Source organism: Giraffa tippelskirchi, chromosome 10, assembly GCF_054371585.1.
Source record: "Giraffa tippelskirchi isolate mGirTip1 chromosome 10, T2T-mGirTip1v1.2.pri, whole genome shotgun sequence".
NCBI classification, from domain to species: Eukaryota; Metazoa; Chordata; class Mammalia; order Artiodactyla; family Giraffidae; genus Giraffa; species Giraffa tippelskirchi.
In genome coordinates, this window is record NC_137284.1 from 107,650,634 (window position 1) to 107,673,125 (window position 22,492).

Genomic DNA, 22,492 nt, shown 5'->3' on the forward strand with positions numbered 1-22,492 from the left:
GCCCTTGGTGATAACGTAAGGAAAACAGAAGCGAAAGTCATTGCTCATGGAGATTTTGCTAGCAGGGGAGATAGACAATAAACAGATCAATATATATCCTGTACTGTCAAGTGGAAGTAGAAGTATGAAGAAAAAATAAGATGGAGTAAAGACTATAGGAGAGACATTTAAGACTTGCCAAGGAGACCTTTCTGAAGAGGTGGTGGTGTTGGAAAGCAAGATGATGTTAAGCCATGGCATGGATAAGCCATGCCACCATCTGAAGGCAGGGCATTTCAGGTGGGAAATATTGCCAGGTATGAACAAACTGACGTTTGAAGAAACAGTAAGAAAACCAGTGTGATTGTTATATATAGAACGGGCAAGGAAGAGAGCAGGGGCCTGGGACTGGATACTTGGCTGGAGGACAGATCACACACACTGTGTAAGACATGGGAAAAAGTAAGATTTTATTCCAATATAATGGGAAGCCATAGGTGAGTTTGCAGGGTAGTGATAGTGTCTGATTAACATTTTTAAAAAGATCACATTATCTGCTTTGCAGAGAAGGATTAAGAGAAGATCAGTTGCAGTTCCAGTGTTCCAGGGAGAAGTTGGTGGGAGCTTAGATCAAGGAAATAATTGTATAGATGCTGAAAAATGGTTGAATTTGAGATCTCTTTTGCAGGTAAAGCTTCTGTGCCTTACTGATAGACTAGATATGTGGTGTGGAAGAGAAATAGAATAATGACAGACAGATGACCCTTAGTTTTTGGTGTGGATGAAAGATGAAATCATTTACTAAACGCGGGAATACAGGAGGACGAGTAAACTTGTAAGATATAAGAAAGCATGCTGAGACTTCTGGTTTTTCATGTTGAGTATGCTAAGCTTATCATAAATAAAAATTTCAGGTAGAATTATAAAAAAATTTCAAGTAGAAATCATAGATATAATTTCTAAGCAAAGGAAGTGTTCCAAAGAAGGACTGAGCAAATGTTGTTTAGAAATCAACTAAAGACTGAGTATTGACATCTGGCATTTTGTTGGCTGTGGTTACCTTGATAAGTATGCCTTTACTAGAGTAATAGGAAAGAACGCTAATAGAAATAGGCTCCAGAGAATGAAAGATGAAAAGGGGAGGAGGTCTGCTAGAAAGGAGAATGTTAAAGAAGAGGGTCTGTTACTGGGGAGCTTATAGAGGGAGCTGTTATAGTATGTGTATGTGCATATGATCTAGTCTAGGGGGATATCTGTGGGGGAGAGGAGATGATTGCAGGGAGAGAATTCTTGAGTTAGCAGAGAGGAATGGGATACAGAGCTCAAGTACATTTTGGATTAAGGAGCAGAGACAGTTTATCCATAGTAATAGGAGAAAAGGCAGAGATGCAGGTAGGTAGGTCCATGGACGTGAAGGCAGGTGAATGAGGAAGTTCTATTCTGACAGAGTGTTTTCCTTGTGAAATAAGAATCTGAGCCATTAACTGAGGGGATGAAAGGGGGAGGAAGTTTTGAAGGTTTGGGGATGACAAAGAATATAACACCAATCTGACATATATTAGGTGCTCTAGAAATACCTTTTTTTCTTGGATGAGGTGACTTTATGGGTCTTAAGAGTAGAGAGACCAAAAAAACAAAAGAGAAGGAAAGACGACAGGAGCGAGCAGGGAAGATAAGGCATCCATTAGGGAAGAATTTATGGTGACCTTGAAATTAAATATCCAGAAGAAATGGAATGCCACTTCTGTCTTCCTTGGTTGTTGAACTTCAGCTCTGGGGAGTGTGTGCCTTCAGAAAAACAACTGGGTCAACTAGATGATGGTGAGCATCAGCTTCAGCTGCTGCTGCTGCTGCTAAGTCGCTTCAGTCGTGTCCGACTCCGTGTGACCCCATAGACAACAGCCCACCAGGCTCCCCTGTCCCTGGGATTCTCCAAGCAAGAATACTGGAGTGGGTTGCCGTTTCCTTCTCTAATGCATGCGTGCATGCATGCTAAATCACTTCAGTCATTTCCAACTCTGTGCAACCCTATGGACAGCAGCCCACCAGGCTCCTCTATCCACAGGATTCTCCAGGCAAGAATACTGGAGTGGGTTGCCATTGCCTTCTCCTCAGGTTCAGCTAGTAATGTGTTAATTAGATTTTCTCCACATTATCCACCCTGTGGCTGTATTGGACAACAATATTCATAAAGATAGATATAGGAAACCAAATGTTGGCCCATGAGGAAGCTACAGAGGCACTGATAAGCCCCCCACACACATTCCTTTCTAATCGGGAAAAGGCAGAAGTTCCCATAGACAAATTTTTTCCTTGTGTGGACTTTGTGTCACCAGGTCCCAGGTGCAAATTTGTTTTTGGAATGTCCACAGTTTTACAACACAAGAAGGGATGTTGCTTACCGAAAATGATGACAATACTATACTTGATGGCCTTGATCTTTGCCTTTGAGATGAGCCCTCGGTTGTAACTGGTGCACAGCTTTCCATCTGTAGATGCAAAAAGTGAACCATAAAGTAAAGTGCTGCTTCTGCCAACAGGAACATTGTAGGTTAGACGCACAGTTGTCATGGGACCACCTACATCCTCCTCACCTATGACCAGGAGAAACTACCCCCCCAGCCCCGCCCTTTGACATATTCAAAGTAAATAGTGGATGCTAGACGGATGCTAGAAACTGCTCAGTTTGCAGCTTAATATAAAATGTAAATGCATTGGGACATCCAGACTCTCAAGAGACTTGGCTGGATGCCCTGAATCAACTGAATCTGGAATGAGCCAGGTGACCACAGGGGGTGATGCTGAGACATTGGTCTTGTCCCTTCAGCAACCTAGGACAAAGCCGTTTTCCTAGAAATCTTACCCCAGATGAACTTACTCATCTAACTCACAAACTCCACTCTCAACAAAAGCTCAAGCCAGAGATATAATAAGACCTGTTCCAAATAAGAGCCTGGTTATAACTTTAATCTTATGTGGGTTGTTTGATACTAAACATGTGAGGATTAAATTTAGGAATCCACTAGAATGTAAGCTTGATGGAGACAGAGACTTTGTTTTCCTCACTCCTGTATCCTCTAAACTAGTGACTGATTAATATTTATTGAAAGAATTAAGATAAACCCATCTCTAGTCAAGGAGTGGTGGTAAAACAAGTAACTGATTAGGATGGGCAGAATTCAGTGCAGTAGTTCTTAGTAGAAGGAGTAGTTAAATGATAAATTTGGGAATGGAGGCACTTGACACAGGGTGCCCTGAAGCTGTGGGAGAGTTTTTACTATCATGGCTTCCACCAGCCCTCATGGTGCCTTTGTGAAAATTGGGAAAAGATGCCCTCCCTCTGGACATAAGCAGACCCTCAGTGAGGGAGAGGCATGGACAGAAGGCCAGCCCCACACACCCTCAGCTGAGTGCCACTGATTAAGGCCCAAGGGACACAACCCTAGTGGTGGCTGAGGTCAGAGGCCCACCCATGGCACACCTACATCATACGAGGTAGGACTACCCTAGAGCCCAACTACCATGCTCACTGGTCCTCACTACACCTTCAGATGTCACGTTTGAAATGTATTTAAATCCTCATGGAAACTGGTGTGAAATTTACCTTTGCACTGTTTATTCTACCCTGTCTGCAATCCAATCCAGCCCAACCCACCAAGAGATAACGACTGAACAAAATAGGCTAAAATACAGTTCCTCTTCTCTGGGAACTTTCAATCCAGCAGGAAAGATCACTCGGCATGAGGCTGGGTGAGATGAGAGAGACTAAAACCAAAAACCAAGTATGAACGAAGAAGGAAGCCATTCCCCCACTGTAATGCAGAGGTGGCCACAAGGCAGAGGCGGAAATTCCCAAGGTCAAGCTGGGAGAGGGGGCGTAGGATTGGGAAAGATGCCTGAAGCAGAGGGGAAGTCCTCAGCCAAGAAGGGGAAATGAGAAAATGTAGGAAGTGTTAGAATCTTGGTGAGTCATCTCACTTGGCTGAAGCCTGGAAGGAAGCTGGTTTGAGGGTGGGGAGAAGGACTGAGGCCAAAGTGGGAAGACCTTGACTGTCTCCCTGAGGAGTTTGGGCTGAATTTCTGAGGCAGCTCCAAGCCATCGAAGCTTCTGTCTGTTTTCACAGTTTGAACGCTTACTCATTGGAGAAGACAAGCTGTTAGCAGGAATAATAGGAATAAGGGGCTTTTTCTGTGCAGGGAACTGAAATGCTATATTTAATTATATAATTGGTTTTTATTTCTTGATGTCTACCCTGGAAGGCCACTCTTAGGCACTATTAGGGCCTTCAGATTGTTCCATGCATTTCACAGAAGCACAAAATTTCAGTGGTGTAAGGGAGAAAATGCTTCAGGAGTGTTTACAGCGGTGGTTTTTAGGTGGGGAAGTATTGCCCCCGAGGTTATGACTGGACACATTTTTGATTGTCACAGTGGTTGGGGTGGGTGTTCCAGGCATCTAGTGGGCAGAGACCAGGAATGCTGCTAAACATCCTTCAATGCACAGGACAGTCCCACACAAAAGAAGAATTATCTGGTTCAAAACACTGACAGTGCCAAGGTTGAAGCCCTGATTTCCAAGGTAGTATCTTGGTAAGGATACAGACTTCAAGATCAAACCTGAATATATACTCCAGTTCCACAACTTACTAGTGGTGTCATCTCATGCAAATTGCTTACTCTTCCCAGCCTCAGTTTCCCACTTTCAAAAATGAAGCATTAAACACCTAATTCACAAAGTTGTTTTGAAGATTAAAATAAAATAATGTATTCAAGGTGCCAAGCCCCACAGTGAGAATGTCAATTTCCTCATTAGTCAGGATGAATGAGATTTTAACAGCTGCCTTTATGGAAGTGAACAGAAAATATTACTCCATTTGTTGTTGTTGTTGTTGTCTAGTCGCTCTGTCATATCCAACTCTTCTGTGACCCCATGGATTGTAGCCCACCAGGCTTCTCTGTCCATGGGATTCTCCAGGCAAGAATACTGGAGAAGTTTGCCAAATCCTTCTCCAGGGGATCTTCCCAACCCAGGGATCTTCCCAAGCCTCCTGCTTGATAGGCAGATTCTTTACCTCTGAATCACTTGGGAAGACTCATTACTATATTTAGATAGGCTACTATTCAATATTATCTGTATATAGAATTTATATACATCAGGTAATTATCAGGATGGGATTATAGCCATGGGGGCAAGTAAAAAAGACAGCAGATCAAATCGTATCTTTTCAAAGGATCTCCATTTGCTGGTGTAACAGCTGGCTCCTAAACAGCATGGCTCTGAAGACTTAGTTTTTCAGAAAACTTTCTGAGTATGACATTTGTCCTCTGAAATCTGTTTAAAATGGAAACTTGCAGTACTTTCCACAGGGCAACTGGGTGACAATATAATCAACTCTTACCATTCCATATCCCAATAAGATCAGTGAAAAACATCTTTAATCTGACCACTCTAGGAAATGCAAAACTTCCAGCTCCTGAAGATGACTCTTCAAAGTGAGCTGAGCTGCAAAATCCCAGTAATTCTCCTTTATTGGGAGATAAAAGGATTATTTCCCCTCAGGCCTTGGGGCTGAGCAGGAGTGAAAAGCAGTTAAATTCAGCTGTCACTGTGCATTAATAGTGGGTAGCCTAGAGGCAGTGGGTGGATTAGATTTTGGACTGGAAGCAGGATGCTGCCTTGGGCTGTCTTAGTTCAAGGATGTATCTGAAGTGGCCAGTTGCTGCTCCTTTCCTTCCCCATGCTTCATGCCACTTGCAGAGCCACTGGGAACCTTTTTTTTTTTTTTCCTGTGGGCTGAGCCTCTGAAGGGGGAACAACTGATGTCCTGAGATTTTAAATGAAGCAGAATTTATTCCTGTATGGTTGAGGCTGGGGGTAGGCATAAGTGGAGCTACAAGAGTCCGGGTGATTTGTTTGTTAACAAGGAAGTCTACCTGATAATATTTTAAAATCATTATTTTTCATATGTTGGTAACTTCATGTACTTCAGATTAATTTTAAAAATTGAACATTTTAACAATTATGCCTGATTTCTAAAAATTTTGAACTTAAAATTTATTTTTAATTACTGATCATTGATGACTTCTTTAAAAATGTGAACTATTTTTAGCGCATTATGTCTCAGCTACTTAGCTCAGGACTTTGGCCACCTCTACTTTCTTTCCTTGTGTGTGTTTTCTTTTTTTAAAACAGAAGGTCTTAGATACAAGGAAGTATGACCTAACTCACCTAACTCACAGCCTTGTCTATTCCTCAGCTCCTCAGTTCACATGGAACCAGGAACCCTGGCAGACCCAAAATAATTGTGGCAGACAGGTTAGCTATCCACCAAATTCTTTCCTTTGCCTCCAAGGCCCACAGAGAGATGACATTTCCCAGCCTCCTTTTCAGCAGGGGGTGTTCATTTCAGTTCACTCACTCAGTCGTGTCCAACTCTTTGCAACCCCATGGACTGCAGCACGCCAGGCCTCCCTGTCCATCACCAACTCCTGGAGTCCACCCAAACCCATGTCCATTGAGTCGGTGATGCCATCCAGCCATCTCATCCTCTGTCGACCCCTTCTCCCGCCCTCAATCTTTCCCAGCATCAGGGTCTTTTCCAATGAGTCAGCTCTTCGCGTCAGGTAGCCAAAGTATTGGAGTTTCAGCTTCAACATCAATCAGTCCTTCCAATGAGCACCCAGGACTGATCTCCTTTAGGATGGACTGGTTGGATCTCCTTGAAGTCCAGGGGACTCTCAAGAGTCTTCTGCAACACCCCAGTTCAAAAGCATCAATTCTTCGATGCTCAGCTTTCTTTATAGTCCAACTCTCACATCCATACATGACCACTGGAAAAACCATAGCCTTGACTAGACAGACCTTTGTTGGTAAAGTAATGTCTCTGCTTTTTAATATGCTGTCTAGGTTGGTCATAGCTTTTCTTCTAAGGAGCAAGCATCTTTTAATTTCATGGCTGTAGTCACCATCCACGGTGATTTTGGAGCCCAAGAAAATAAAATATGTCACTGTTTCCATTGTTTCCCCATCTATTTGCCATGAAGTGATGGGACCGGTGCCATAATCTTAGTTTTCTTTTCAGCAGGGGGTAGTCATGTGATAAAGTTCTGCCTATAGGAACATGGAGAGAACTCAGACCTCGCTCATATAAATAATCCTTCATGCCGTCTTCCCTCATCCTCAATCTGCTGGATACTGATGCTAAGCCATACCTTAGTAGCCATTTGTTAAAGAGTGGTAGCATCTTCATCTACTTGAATTTCCAAATGACTGTGTGTCTTTCCCTTTGACCTTTACTGTCAATTGGACTTTAATTGAACAAGAAACATATTCCTATTTTGTTAAGGTTGCTATATTTGAGGGTTTCTCTGATATAGCTGCTAGTGCTTCCTTAACTAAAGCAGAGATTGAAGCTTCACATGCAGTGCTGTCCTGATGCAAACCTACAGCATGCAGCATTGGCCTATAGGCAGGGAGCAGGTAGTGAGGAGACTGATAGGGAAAGCTGGGACAGTAGAGATGCACTGGATAGAAGTGTTATAAAGGGACAGTAGGTTGTGTGCTTACTGAGACTGGACCCCCAGGGAGAGTACAAAGGTGGTATAGAGTTAGGATTCTCCAGAGAAAGAGGACATATATGTCTATATCGGTATCTATATCCATGTATATATGGAAATTTATTATAGAAATTGACTCATGCAGTTATGGAGAAGGCAATGGCACCCCACTCCAGTACTCTTGCCTGGAAAATCCCATAGACGGAGGAGCCTGGTAGGCTGCAGTCCGTGGGGTCGCTACAAGTTGGACACAACTGAGCGACTTCACTTTCACTTTTCACTTCCATGCATTGGAGAAGGAAATGGCAACCCACTCCAGTGTTCTTGCCTCGAGAATCCCAGGAATGGGGGAGCCTGGTGGGCTGCCGTCTATGGGGTCACACAGAGTTGGACACAACTGAAGCGACTTAGCAGCAGCAGCATGCAGTTGTGGAGGCTAAATTCCATAATCTGCTGTCTGCAGGCTGGAGAACCAAGAGATCTGATGATCTAATTCAGCCCAAATCCAAAAACATGAAAACCAGGAGAGACGAAGATGTACATCTAAGTCAAAATGCTGGAGAATCAGGCAACCAATGGTGTAAATCTTTGTCCTAGTATGAGGTACCAAGAAGAGAGTAGGACAAGATGGATGTCCCAGCTCGAGCAAATTTTGCCCTTTCTTTGCTTTTAGTTCTATTCTGGCCCTCAGTGGATTGGATGATTCTCACTGTCATTGGTGAGGCCTGTCTTCTTTACTTAGTGTACAGATTCAAATGCTTCCAGGAATGCCCTCTAGACAGACTTAGAAATAATGTTTTACCAGCTATCTGGCTAGCGCGATCAAGTTGACACAGAAAATTAACTATCAAAGTTGGTAAACAGAATGTTAATAGTGCGTGTTGAGTGCCACCAGCTGTGTTTAGCAAAGTATTAGAAAAAAGAGATGAACTCAGACAAGAGTTGGTTGGAGTATGAACAAAAATGAAGGAAGTTAGGGAAAGTCCTAAAATTTGGAAACCTTTAAAAATTTTTTATTTATTTTTTGGCTATGCTGGGTCTTCATTGCTGGACTGGGCTTTTTCTAGTGGCGGGAAGTAGAGGATACTCTGTGGTTGTGGTGCCTGGGCTTCGAGTTTGCAGTGGCTTCTCTTATAGCAGAGCACGGTCTCTAGGGCACTGGGCTTCAGTAGCTGCAGCACTTGGGCTCAATAGTTGCGGCCTCCGCACTTTAGAGCACAGGCTCAATAGTTGTGGCACACAGGGTTAGCTGCCACATGGCATGTGGGATCTTCCTGGACCAGAGATCAAACCCATGTCATGGATTCTTCACCACTGAGCCACCAAGGAAGCCCCTTAAAATGTGGAATCTTATAGACATGCACGGCTCGATTGTTTCTGGTCTTCATCACACCAGCTACATAATTTGTATGGCCAAATGCAAATTGAAAATGCAAATGAACTGCTAAAGCAAATGCGTATACCTTCTGATTGTGCACATCTTATGCCAATGAAGCCAGTATCCAAATTCAGTTGTAACAGAAATTTATACCAGCAATGACCCATTCAGAATCATTCCTGAGAGGAAAGTCAGACTAAGGATTTTTGTGTCCTCCCACCTGTTGTTTCAGATGACCTCAAGCTAGCTTCTATTCAGTTAAGAGAAGGGGATTGAATGAGGAAGCAAAGAAACTGGTCAGACCTGAGAATTATTTTCAGAAAGACTGTTTGGATATGGTTGCCAGCATGTGAAGCTGATTGGAAGCAAATAAGTCAGAATTCCACTAAGATTTTTAGGAATGATATTGCTAGATAAACCATGAGGTTTATGGAAGCAAATAAGTCAGAATTCCACTAAGATTTTTAGGAATGATATTGCTAGATAAACCATGAGGTTTATATCTTTGTTAATACTTAGAAATACCAGATTTTAAAACTCTACCAGTCCTGTGAGTGACAAATTGTACCTAGTTCAAGTTTAAATGTATACTTTCCTCATGTATCAATGAGGTTGAGAACCTTGTTTTTGGCCATGTCTCTCTTCCCTCTTACAAAATGTGCTTGTGTCTTCCTCATTTTTCTTCTATTTATCTTTTTAAAAAATATTTTTTATTGTTCCTTAAGAATTCTTCATACATTCTGGATACTAATCTTTTCCTAGATAATGTATTGCAAATAGCTTCTCCTACTTTTTGGCTTGACTTTTAAATATAAATAGAGTCAAATTTATCTATCACTTTTTTGGTTTAATGCATCTTGTCTCTTGTCTAAGAAATCCTTTCTTATTCCAATGTCATAAAGATAACATCCTTCATTGACTTTAAAAAATTTTTAAAGTCTTACATTTCATATCTAAGTTTCTAATTTCCCTGGAATTTAATTATGCCTATGAATTGAGGTGAAGATCCAATTAATTTATTACCCTATGATCTTCTGACATATATCAAGTGCTCATATTATATGTGTGGGTCTCTTTGGGAGCTGTTTTGTTTTGTTTTTCCTATTGAATTCTGTCTATACCACACTCTATTAGTCACTCTGACTTTATAATAAATCACTGTTTATACATTAAACCTTTACTACCTTGGGCTTCCCTTGTAGCTCAGTCGGTAAAGAAACTGCCTGCAGTGCAGGAGACCCAGGTTCGATTCCTGGGTTGGGAAGATCCCCTGGAGAATGAAATGGTGACCCACTCAAGTATCCTTGCCTGGAAAATCTCATGGACAGAGGAGCTTAGTGGGCTGCAGTCCATGGGGTCGCAAAGAGTTGGGCACGACTGAGCGACTAACACTTTTACTACCTTGTTGTAATTCTCCAGAACTGTCTTCCTGGCTTTTCTGACTCTTGAAATTTCCATGTATGTTTTTAAATTGGCTTATCAAGCTTAAGAAAACATCCCATTTGAATTTTGATTGTAACTGTATTAATCGGTGAATCATTTGAGGAGAACTGACATCTTTATAGTACTAAATCTTGCTATCCACAACCATGCTATATATATATGTTTCATTTATTTTATATTTGTATTTTTTTTTTCACATGGAAAAGTAAATGGCAACCCACTCCAGTATTCTTGCTTGGGAAATCCCATGGACAGAGGAGCCAGGCAGGCTCCAGTCCATAGGAGTTGTAAGAGTCAGACTTGACTTAGTGACTAAACAACTTTTTTTTTCCCATAAAGTTCCTTATGTCTTTTGTTGAAGGTAGCTGTTTGCAGAAAAGCCATTTCAATCTCATGTACTAATAAAGAAAAGTACTTAATGGGCTTATTTTAAGTTTATTTAGCTAGAAGTGATGAGGACTTGAACCCAGATGCTCCTAATCCGAAACTTTTTCCTTCAGCTTGTTCAGTTCAGTTCAGTTCAGTTGCTCAGTCATGTCCGACTCTTTGCGACCCCATGAATTGCAGCACGCCAGGCCTCTCTGTCCATCACCAACTCCCGGAGTCTACCAAACCCATGTCCATCGAGTTGGTGATGCCATCCAACCATCTCATCCTCTGTCGTCCCCTTCTCCTCCTGCCCCCAATCCTACCCAGCATTAGGGTCTTTTCCAATGAGTCAACTCTTCGCATGAGGTGGCCAAAGTATTGGAGTTTCAGCTTCAACATCAGTCCTTCCAATGAACACCCAGGATTGATCTCTTTTAGGATGGATTGATTGGATCTCCTTGCAGTCTAAGGGACTCTCAAGAGTCTTCTCCAACACCACAGTTCAAAAGCATCAATTCTGCGGCGCTCAGCTTTCTTCACCGTCCAACTCTCACATCCATACATGACCATGGGAAAAACCATAGCCTTGACTAGATGGACTTTTGTTGGCAAAGTAATGTCTCTGCTTTTAAATATGCTATCTAGGTTGGCCATAACCTTCCTTCCAAGGAGTAAGTGTCTTTTAATTTCATGGCTGCAGTCACCATCTGCAGTGATTTTGGAGCCCAAAAAAATAAAGTCTGACACTGTTTCCACTGTTTCCCCATCTATTTCCCGTGAAGTGATGGGACCAGACGCCATGATCTTAGTTTTCTGAACGTTGAGCTTTAAGCCAACTTTTTCACTCTCTTCTTTCAGTTTCATCAAGAGGCTCTTTAGTTCTTCTTCACTTTCTGCCATAAGGGTGGTGTCATCCGCATATCTGAGGTTATTGATATTTCTCCTGGCAATCTTGATTCCAGCTTGTGTTTCTTCCAGCCCAGCGTTTCTCATGAGGTACTCTGCATATAAGTTAAATAAGCAGGGTGACAATATACAGCCTTGATGTACTCCTTTTCCTATTTGGAACGGGTCTGTTGTTCCATGTCCAGTTCTAACTGTTGCTTCCTGACCTGCATACAGGTTTCTCAAGAGACAGGTCAGATGGTCTGGTATTCCCATCTCTTTCAGAATTGTCCACAGTTTATTGTGATCCACACAGTCAAAGGCTTTGGCATAGTCAATAAAGCAGAAATAGATGTTTTTCTGGAACTCTCTTGCTTTTCCGATGATCCAGTGGATATTGGCAATTTGATCTCTGGTTCCTCTGCCTTTTCTAAAACCAGCTTGAACATCTGGAAGTTCACACTTCATGTATTGCTGAAGCCTGGCTTGGAGAATTTTGAGCATTACTTTACTAGCGTGTGAGATGAGTGCAGTTGTGCGGTAGTTTGAGCATTCTTTGGCATTGCCTTTCTTTGGGATTGGAACAAAAACTGATCTTTTCCAGTCCTGTGGCCACTGCTGAGTTTTCCAAATTTGCTGGCATATCGAGTGCAGCACTTTCGCAGCGTCATCTTTTAGGATTTGAAATAACTCAACTGGAATTCCATCACCTCCACTAGCTTTGTTTGTAGTGATGCTTTCTAAGGCCCACTTGACTTCACATTCCAGGATGTCTGGCTCTAGGTGAGTGATCACACCACCGTGATTATCTGGGTCGTGAAGATCTTTTTTGTACAGTTCTTCTGTGTATTCTTGCCACCTCTTCTTAATATCTTCTGCTTCTGTTAGGTCCATACCATTTCTGTCCTTTATCGAGCCTATCTTTGCATGAAATGTTCCTTTGGTATCTCTAATTTTCTTGAAGAGATCTCTAGTCTTTCCCAATCTGTTGTTTTCCTCTATTTCTTTGCACTGATTGCTGAGGAAGGCTTTCTTATCTCTCCTTGCTATTCTTTGGAACTCTGCATTCAGATGGGAATATCTTTCCTTTTCTCCTTTTCTTTTCACTTCTCTTTTCTTCCCAGCTATCTGTAAGGCCTCCTCAGACAGCCATTTTGCTTTTTTGCATTTCTTTTCCATGGGGATTGTCTTGATCCCTGTCTCCTGTACAATGTCACGAACCTCTGTCCATAGTTCATCAGGCACTCTGTCTATCAGATCTAGTCCCTTAAATCTATTTGTCACTTCCACTGTATACTCATAAGGGATCTGATCTAGGTCATACCTGAATGGACTAGTGGTTTTTCCTACTTTCTTCAATTTAAGTCTGAATTTGGCAATAAGCAGTTCATGATCTGAGCCACAATCTGCTCCCGGTCTTGTTTTTGCTGACTGTATAGAGCTTCTCTATCTTTGGCTGCAAAGAATATAATCAATCTGATTTTGGTGTTGACCATCTGGTGATGTCCACGTGTAGAGTCTTCTCTTGTGTTGTTGGAAGAGGGTGTTTGCTCTGACCAGTGCGTTCTCTCGGCAAAACTCTGTTAGCCTTTGCCCTGCTTCATTCTGTACTCCAAGGCCAAATTTGCCTGTTACACGCCAGGTGTTTCTTGACTTCCTACTTTTGCATTCCAGTCCCCTATAATGAAAAGGACATCTTTTTTGGGTGTTAGTTCTAGAAGGTCTTGTAGGTCTTCATAAACTGTTCAACTTCAGCTTCTTCGGCGTTACTGGTCGGGGCATAGACTTGGATTACTGTGATATTGAATGGTTTGCCTTGGAAACGAACAGAGATCATTCTATCGTTTTTGAGACTGTATCTAAGTACTGCCTTTCGGACTCTTTTGTTGACCATGATGGCTACTCCATTTCTTCTAAGGGATTCTTGCCCACAGTAGTAGATATAATGGTCATCTGAGTTAAATTCACCCATTCCAGTCGATCTTAGTTCGCTGATTCCTAGAATGTCGATGTTCACTCTTGCCATCTCCTGTTTGACCACTTCCAATTTGCCTTGATTCATGGACCTAACATTCCAGGTTCCTATGCAATATTGCTCTTTACAGCATCGGACTTTGCGTCTATCACCAGTCACCTCTACAGCTGGGTATCGTTTTTGCTTTGGCTCCATCCCATCATGCTTTCTGGAGTTATTTCTTCACTGATCTCCATTAGCATATTGGGCACCTACTGACCTGGGGAGTTCCTCTTTCAGTGTCCTATCTTTTTGCCTTTTCATACTGTTCATGGGGTCTCAAGGCAAGAATACTGAAGTGGTTTGCCATGCCCTTCTCCAGTGGACCACATTCTGTCAGACCTCTCCACCATGACCCATCTGTCTTGAGTGGCCCCACACGGCGTGGCTTAGTTTCACTGAGATAGACAAGGCTGTGGTCTGTGTGATCAGATTAGCTAGTTTTCTGTAATTTTAGTTTCAGTGTGTCTGCCCTCTGATGCCCTCTCGCAACACTTACCATCTTACTTGGGTTTCTCTTACCTTGGACATGGGGTATTTCTTCACAGCTGCCTCAGCAAAGTGCAGCCGTTACTCCTTACCTTGGACAAGGGGTATCTACTCACGACGGCCCCTCCTCTCAGCCCTCCTGTGCCCACACAGCCCTTGCTCCTTGGGCCTTGGGTAACTTCTCTCGCCACCGCCCCGGCCCCTGGCCCCCGGCCCGGCCTAGCCCCTGTCGGCCGCCGCCCCCGGCCCCCGGCCCGGCCTAGCTCCTCTCGGCCACGCTTCTGCACGGAGCCGTCGCAGCCGCCTCGCTTCTGCTCAGCTTGTTCTGCCCCATTGAATTGGAAACATGTAATTTCACTATAGCGTGGGTCACATCATAGCTTCCAAGTCATATTGGTCAGATGCAGTTATATCCAGATAAGTTACACTTTGTCCATTTCATGGGTGCACCTCTTCCATCTCCTGCCCCCAGGCAGTAAATGTTCTGTTTTAGCGGAGTAAACATCCCTGGGCATCAAAAGCAAGCTCATTTATAAAGGATAAACTACAGGATTGGAAACCTCATATTCTCTACCTCTCACCTGCCAAGCACTTGTTTTGGGGAAAGTCTGTAGATCATTTATTAAATAGTTCTTTCTTTTCCTTTCTGTTAGACGTGAGGGGAAGAAAATAGACATACTTGCCAGGAAGAAGAATGATTCCGAGACTTGAATTTTGCAGCCGTGTTTACAAAGTTAGCTTCTGTTCACACTAATCATTGCTTATTTCCCCTTGTTGATGGGCAATAATCCTGGAATACTAAAACCAGTGGAAACCCTTTTTACTAGCCAACTTTAAAGTTACTTGGCTGTAATGAGATTGAAAATTGAGCTGCTTATGAATAAGATACAGAAAGTACACAGGCTTTCTGGAACTACTCTGCTCCTCATTCCAGAAGAGGGTCAGTGATGCTGATACAAAGATATAGACAACTAAAAAATTGATAGGATGAACATATAAACTTGTACTAAAGAATAAAAACTGATTGTAGCCATTTCCACCTTTGGAGAGGAGAGGCATACTGTATATATCAGTGGAAAATGGATCTCTTTGCAGCTTTATAAAATCTCAGGGTCTGGAGGATGGGGGAACCCAAGAGTGCAGGAACTAGAAAAGTGAGTAGCAGGGAGATTTGGGAGACTCTGGAGAGAGACAGGGTAATCACAGATGTAAAAGGCCTGCTGAGATAAAAGTGGGAGATCCCGCAGATGGTGGGATAGCTGACAGAATGTGGGAACTCTTCATCACTTCAAGCCTAAGGAAATGAGATGGATTCCATGATTCATTGGACCAAGAGCAGAGGGAACAGAAAGAGCTATTGGAGGTGAGACCATGGGGTGAGGTCTCAGAGGGACAGTGAGAGAGGACATACCAGTCTCCTGGAACTGGCAGAAATCACAGACAAGGGTTTAAACCAATCTGATTTAAATCTGAAAGTACAGGAAGACCTCAGCCTACTTAAGCAAAATTAGGTCACCTTTTAGATTTTTAAATACATCAAAACACTTCGGGAGATGATTCTGGAAGAGTGCTCTGAAGGCAGAGCTCAGCAGAGAGGCTGGCAGGTGACAGCTACGCCAACAATCCTGAGTTTGAGTTTTATAATTTAAAAAAAAAGCATTTAAAAAATTGAGCTCTTTTTTTCAGTCATTCACCACCTTCCTTTCTGTAATGTTCTTTCTTCTGAGAGGCAGCCTGATGTGGAAGAGAAAACATAGGCTTTCTAGCCAGTCATATGTGCATTTGAATCCTGCTATGTCATGAGCTACCTATGAAAACAAGCAGATTGCTTAACCTTGGAGCCTGTCTTCCATTTGTAAGAGAGAGATGATGATACCACCTTACAGAGTTGTGTAAGGATTCAGGAAGGTAAAGTATGGAAAGGACCCAGAAGTGGCTGACAGTAGATGCACTTCTGTCTCTCTGTCTTGTCAGTCTGTGTTGACAGACTAAGCAGACAAATGGACTGTAGCCAGATCATATTTAAGATGGAACTTTGACCCACACTCTGCAGCAACCAACCCAGGAAACCAACCCATTATCTACAGTAACAAGTCGAGGAAACCAACCTACTCTATGCAAGTCAGACTTGTAGGAAGTCAAACCACTCTTTCTAACCCAGAGTCCATAAACTGAATAATACTTCCTGGAACAGTCTACCACAAATACCCAAGACTTGACTACTAACTGATAGCTCTTTAATTTTTGCCCCTATTGTCAACTTAAAACCAACCAGAGAAAGCCAAATATGCACGCCCAACCCATCACACAGGATGCTGTGCTTCTAATCAGCACACTTACAGCTTCCCCATGACAACAGCCCCCAATCAGGGCACGTCTGAGGCTTTACCACTCCTCTGACTGCTTTTGTGTTTCTCTCAAAAGACAAGTGATGGTGGCTGATTCTCTTGCTATATAGCAAGCTTTGAATAAATAGCCTTTGTCTATTCTCATTTGGTTGGTGTATATTTATTTCCACTGTCTCTCTCTCTTCTCACTTTTTCCCCCTGACTCTTCCCCTGTTATGCACTGTATATTTGTGTCATCACAAAATTCATAAGTTGAAGACTTAACCCCCCAATGTGATGATATTAATATTTGGGGATGAGGCCTTTGGGAAATAGAGTTAGATGAGAACAGGAATCTTATGATGGAATTAGTGCCCTTATAAGAAGAGACAGTAGAAAGATTTCTGTCTCTCCTCTATGCCTTGTGAGTAGATAGCAAGAAGCCAGCAAGGCCATCTGCAATCCAAGAAGAGAGCTCTTACCCAGAACAGAATTGACTGGTACCTCCATCTTGGGTTTACAGTCTCTAGAACTGTGATAAAATAAATTTATTGTTTAAGCCACTCGCTGTGGTATATTGTTATGGCAGCCGGAGCACACTAAAACACCCTCATTTTCCCTGTGTTCCTCCACCAACCTAGAGCTCTGGGCTTTCCAAAACCCTCTGGTCCCACCTCACTTGAGCTGTCAAACTAGGATCATGAAATCTGTTAAGTGACAACTCAATCGAAAACCTACCCAGGCAATGCAATGATATATCTATATAGAAAGGTAAAATTTAAAATTAACATGATTTCCATTTGTAAAAGATGGATGATAATTTTTGCAAAATGAATATATATGTATGTAAATATATATATATAGTCTTAGTATTAGACCTCTCAAGGTCTAAGCATGAAGTTTACACAGAAAAGTGCATTGAAAATGTACTTTCTCACTGGGAACTGAGTTGATGATTAAAAAAGTAAATATCTCATATATCCAGCTAGCATAATAATGGCTATTTACCTAGGTTAACTATCCACTGGCATGTTGTTTTATATTATACAGTTTCTATAATTAAAATTTTTTAGCACGCAATAAGCAAAAAAGGAGAAGAAAATAAAAATCAGCAAAGTTTCTACCACTCAAAGAAAATCACTATAACACTATTTGTCTTTCCTGGCATTTTCTGTCTATATATCCACCCAGCTATCATCTATCTGTACAGGAATTTATATATTCCATTGTATACTATATTTTCACACATTTGTAAAAATGATACCATACTGCTTTCTCCTTCTTAATCTAATACACTGGAGTTATCTTTCTATTTCAATAAATATATTGTACAATAATTTGTAGACGTGTAGTTTTTCATTATATGGCTGTATAATTAATGTACTAAATCCCTCATTGTAGCATGTTCAGACGTTTTTCAATTTTTCCTGATTATAATGCTTATATTTTCTTTTCTTTCCTTTTCTTTTTCATTTAAACCTTTAATCAGTAGTTTATTTTTTATTGCATATGATGTAGCAATCATGTATTTACATATTTATTCACCTATCTATTTCCAAATAGTTGGTTAGTTCTCACAACAACACTAACCTCTATTTTCGTATCAGTTTGAATTACTTACTACAATCAAGAACCATTCTATTTACTCCTTTGACATTCTTGGTCCTTTGTACCACTCCTGACATGTGTTGGAACACAGCAGAATTGAACTGAATTCAGATGAAGACACCATGACTTATACATCTCTACTAATTCTCCTAGGAAAAGGCATATAGATTATTAGAGCCCAATAATGCATTGTTGACTTTCTCACAGTCACACTGAAAGAAGGAGCTTCAGAGCAGAGGAAACAAAGCTCTATCTTGGTCCAGTAAAGATAACAGATGAAAGTCTGAAAAAGTAAGACTTAGAATCTAGTCTGTCCCCTCATTTTAACCCCTCGGAGTTGATAGAGATTAACTGGCTTTGCAAGGTGGCACAGCTCTTAGTGGTATATCTAAAATAGAAATGAGTTTTTCTTATTCCAGGGGCCAGTGTCATACCTGACTGCCCTAGTGGGTAAATGTGAGTGAGTAGGTACATGTTTGTGATTATGAGTATGTGTGTGTGAGAGAGAGACTCGATGTGTTAATAAGTGCATTTGTGTGTGTACAAGGACTGGGAGGAGACATGGAAGCTCCATGGGAACTTCTAGGTCCATGGAAACTCCATGGTCTCCTTTTTCAGAACTAGCCATTTTATAGTAACTAGACACTCAGGAAACCTTCTCTTCTCTCTCGGGCATGTTGGTGTGCAGTGTTCTCTCCAGGTTGTTCTCAGAGGCCCAGCAGTGTCTGCCTAAGAAGCAGATGGGCCTCCCAGTCTCAGCACCTATTGTGTAGGGTTGCTGAAATGGGATTTGGGGAAGGGCTGTAGCAGGCAGTCTTGGGCTTGTTCTGCTGTGTGGGGTGTGCTCAAACCATTGGAAGGCATGTATTCTGCCTTGACTGTCCTAGGGCCCAGGACTGTTCTGTGGTTAGATGACAGTTTTTCTGTAAGTTTAAGCCAAGTAGAAATGTCTGTCCTCATGTTTTGCTGAGCGTGTGGCCTCCTTCCTACACCATCCTCTCTTTTCATCCCAGAGTCCTCTTGGGTGCCTCTCTGCAAACCCGCCAGGATAGGGTTACCCTGAGACCCTGGCTTAGAGGCTGTTTCGAGGAGCTCTGCTGGCACAGCTCAACCAGACCCAAAGTCCTCCTTCCTCAGATTTTGGGAGAGCCATGTGGAGAAGGCAAAGCCCGCCTGAAACAGCTTTTGAGGGGTCTGACCTGCCAGCTGGGTCCTGACATAACAGCAGGCTTGTTATAACTGTAAAACCTCAACTCATGTTTGCTAGAGAAAAACCTCTGCAGAAGCAAAATTAGCTAAGGATTTGGTAATGCAGATGAAAGACTTACCTGAGCAGTTGGAAATCACTGTCTCGTAGGCTTTGCTTTTGACCCAAATAGTTCTGATCACAATGGCATAGATGACACTGCGGAAAGGACCAAAGATAGTATTAAAGTGGCTGGTGGGTCCCCACTCTGAGGACCACTCCAATTCCCGGAGTGTGAGATATGGAGGCAAGGGTCTCTCAACCATGGTCTGCCCCCCATCCTTCCTAGTTACAGAGTCACAATAGATGGCAGCTGCTTCTTTTTTTTTAAGTCAGGAAGTTTGACTGGGTGAAATTAAGTGATTTCTCCAAGATAATTCAAATGGTCAGAGGTACAGCTGAGACTGGAATCCAAACACAGGGTTTGGGGTCAGAAAAATTTAGATTTGTAACTAGCTCTATTATTTGCTGGTTGTATGGCCTTGACAGGCTTTCCTTGGCTCCATAATTCCTGCCTCGAGTGTTCACGTCACTGTGTCATCCTCTCCCCTTGAGTGTGGCCAGACCTGTGACTTGCTTATCAGTGCATTGGGGTGAAAGCGATGGGATGTCTATGATTACATAAATGTGTAGGATCTGTCTTGCTAGTGTCTCTAGTGCATTGCTAGCTTTGAAGAAGCAAGCTTTTGTAAGTCCTTTAGCCCCAAGAAATCAGTTCTGCCAGGAGTCCAGGGAAACTTGGAGGAAAATCCTTCCTCACTTGAGCCTCTGATAACACCCCAGCCCTGGCAGACACCTAAGCAGAGGACCCAGTTAAACCATGTCCAGACTCTGACCCACAGAAACTGTGAGAGAATAAGTTATAGCAACCCGAACCCAGTAAGAGATAGATTATCATGAACCTGGTGACTTAAAATAATATGTTACCCAGAAATAGATAACTAATTCACTGAGTGAAATAGGAAGAATGTTGTGTCCCTCCTCCCCAAATTTATATGTTGAAATCCTACTGTCCAATGTGGTGTTATAAGGATATGGGACTTTTGGGAGGTGCTTAGGTCACATGGAGGGAGGCATCCTCATGAGTGGGATTAATGCCCTTGTGAGAGGATATTCCCACAGAATTCTCTTGACACTTTTGTCCTGTGAGGCTACAAGGAGAAGTCTGCAGCCTGGAAGAGCGCCCTCACCCAACTGTGCTCCTCCTCGAGCTCAGTTGCTAATTCATGTCCTACTCCTTTACGACCCCATGGACTGTAGCCCACCAAGTTCCTCTGTCCATGGGCTTTCCCAGGCAAAAATACTGGAGTGGATTGCCATTTCCTTCTCCAGGGGATCTTCCCAACCCAGGGGTCAAGCCCACATCTCCTGCATTGCAGACGGATTCTTTACCACTGAGCCACCAGGGAGGCCCCACCCAACTGAACTGGCAACCTAATTTCAGACTTCCCGCCTCCAGTACTGTGAGAAATATATTTCTGTTGTTTGCAAGTCACCTACTCTGTGGTGTTCTATCATAGCAGCCAGAACCCCCTAAAAGACTGGGTCTTAGTTTAGACCATCAAATCAAGTTAATAATGCAAACTTCTTAAGAGTTTTTAAGGGATCAAAAGTGACAACCTTTAAAGTGCTATACACAGTGTTGTTTTTTTTTTTTTTAATAAATTTATTTATTTTAGTTGGGGGCTAATTACTTTACAATATTGTAATAGTTTTTGCCATACATTGACATGAATCAGCCATGGGTTTACATGTGTTCCCCTTCCCGGACCCCCCACCCACCTCCCTCCCCATCCCATCCTTCTGGATCATCCCATTGCCCCGGCCCTGAGCCCTTGTCACATGCATCGAACATGGAATGGTGCTCTGTTTCACATATGACAATACACATGTCTCAATGCCATTCTCCCAGAACGTCCCACCCTCACCTTCTCCCTCAGAGTCCATAAAATTGTTCCATGCATCTGTGTCTCTTATTCTGTCTCGCATATAGGGTTATCGTTACCATCTTTCAAATTCCATATATATGCATTAGTATACTGTATTGTTGTTTTTCTTTCTGGCTTACTTCACTCTGTATAATGGGCTCCAGTTTCATCCATCTCAGTAGAACCGATTCAAATGTATTTTTTTTAATGGCTGAGTAATATTCCATTGTGTATATGTACCACAGCTTCCTTATCCATTCGTCTGCTGATGGACATCTAAGTTGCTTCCATGTCCTGGCTATTGTAAACAGTGCTGCGATGAACATTGGGGTACACGCGTCTCTTTCAACTCTGGTTTCCTCGGTGTATATGCCCAGCAGTGGGATTGCTGGGTCATATGGCAGTTCTATTCCCAGTTTTTTAAGGAATCTCCACACTGTTCTCCATAGTGGCTGTACTAGTTTGCATTCCCACCAACAGTGTAAGAGGGTTCCCTTTTCTCCACACCCTCTCCAGCATTTATTGCTTGTAGACTTTTGGATAGCAGCCATTCTGACTAGTGTGAAATGATACCTCATTGTGGTTTTGATTTGCATTTCTCTAATAATGAGTGATGTTGAGCATCTTTTCATGTGTTTGTTAGCCATCTGTATGTCTTTGGAGAAATGTTGAGGAGGCGGGGCTAAGATGGCGGAGGAATAGGACGGAGAGACCACTCTCTCCTCTACAAATTTATCGAAAGAACATCTGAACGCTGACCAAACTTCACAAAACTACTTCTGAAGGCTGGCTGAGGACGTCAGGCTTTCACAAAAACTGCGCATTATCTTCAAAAGAGGTAGGAGAAATTATAAAAGATAAAAAGAGAGACAAAAGAGTTAGGGACGGAGACCCGTCCCGGGGAGGGAGTCGTAAAAGAGGAGGAATTTCCAAGCACCAGGAAACCCTCTCACCGGCGGGTGTGGGGGAGGATTTTTTATCTCGGAGGGCAACGTAACTGGGAGGAAAAAATAAATAAAATCCACAGATTACGTGCCTAAAGCAACTCCCAGCAAAGAACCCCAGACGCTCGCATCATCCGCCACCAGCAAGTGGGGGCTGAACGGAGAGGAGCGGGCGGCATTGCCTAGGGTAAGGACCGGGCCCGAGTGCCCCGAGGGCGATCTGAGGGAGCTAACGTGAGATAGTAACCTAAACTGTGGGACAGCGAGAGAGAGAACTATCCCGCGAAAAGCCCAACTCTAAGGCACTGCCGGCCCGCTCACAGAA

At 42.6% G+C, this 22,492-nt stretch overlaps 2 protein-coding genes across 6 annotated transcripts in view; one reads left to right on the forward strand and one right to left on the reverse strand.

The window, feature by feature from the left end:
• DPY19L1 (dpy-19 like C-mannosyltransferase 1) overlaps positions 1–22,492 on the forward strand; it is a 236,060-nt gene that overhangs the window by 164,607 nt on the left and 48,961 nt on the right. Inside the window, exon 29 of one of the 2 annotated variants that reach the window (XR_014066787.1) lies at positions 21,867–22,061. The exons of the other annotated variant lie outside the window; for it this stretch is intronic. The gene's annotated coding sequence lies outside the window, so the exon portion shown is untranslated. The remainder of the gene's footprint in view (positions 1–21,866; positions 22,062–22,492) is intronic. 2 annotated transcript variants of the gene reach the window in all.
• Positions 1–22,492, reverse strand: part of NPSR1 (neuropeptide S receptor 1) — a 151,102-nt gene that overhangs the window by 3,912 nt on the left and 124,698 nt on the right. For all 4 annotated transcript variants that reach the window (XM_081534273.1, XM_081534270.1, XM_081534271.1 and 1 more), the window contains 2 exons: positions 19,378–19,454; positions 2,382–2,468 (listed from right to left, as the gene is read on the reverse strand). In XM_081534273.1, coding sequence (XP_081390399.1) covers positions 2,382–2,468; positions 19,378–19,454 — 164 coding nt within the window. The remainder of the gene's footprint in view (positions 1–2,381; positions 2,469–19,377; positions 19,455–22,492) is intronic.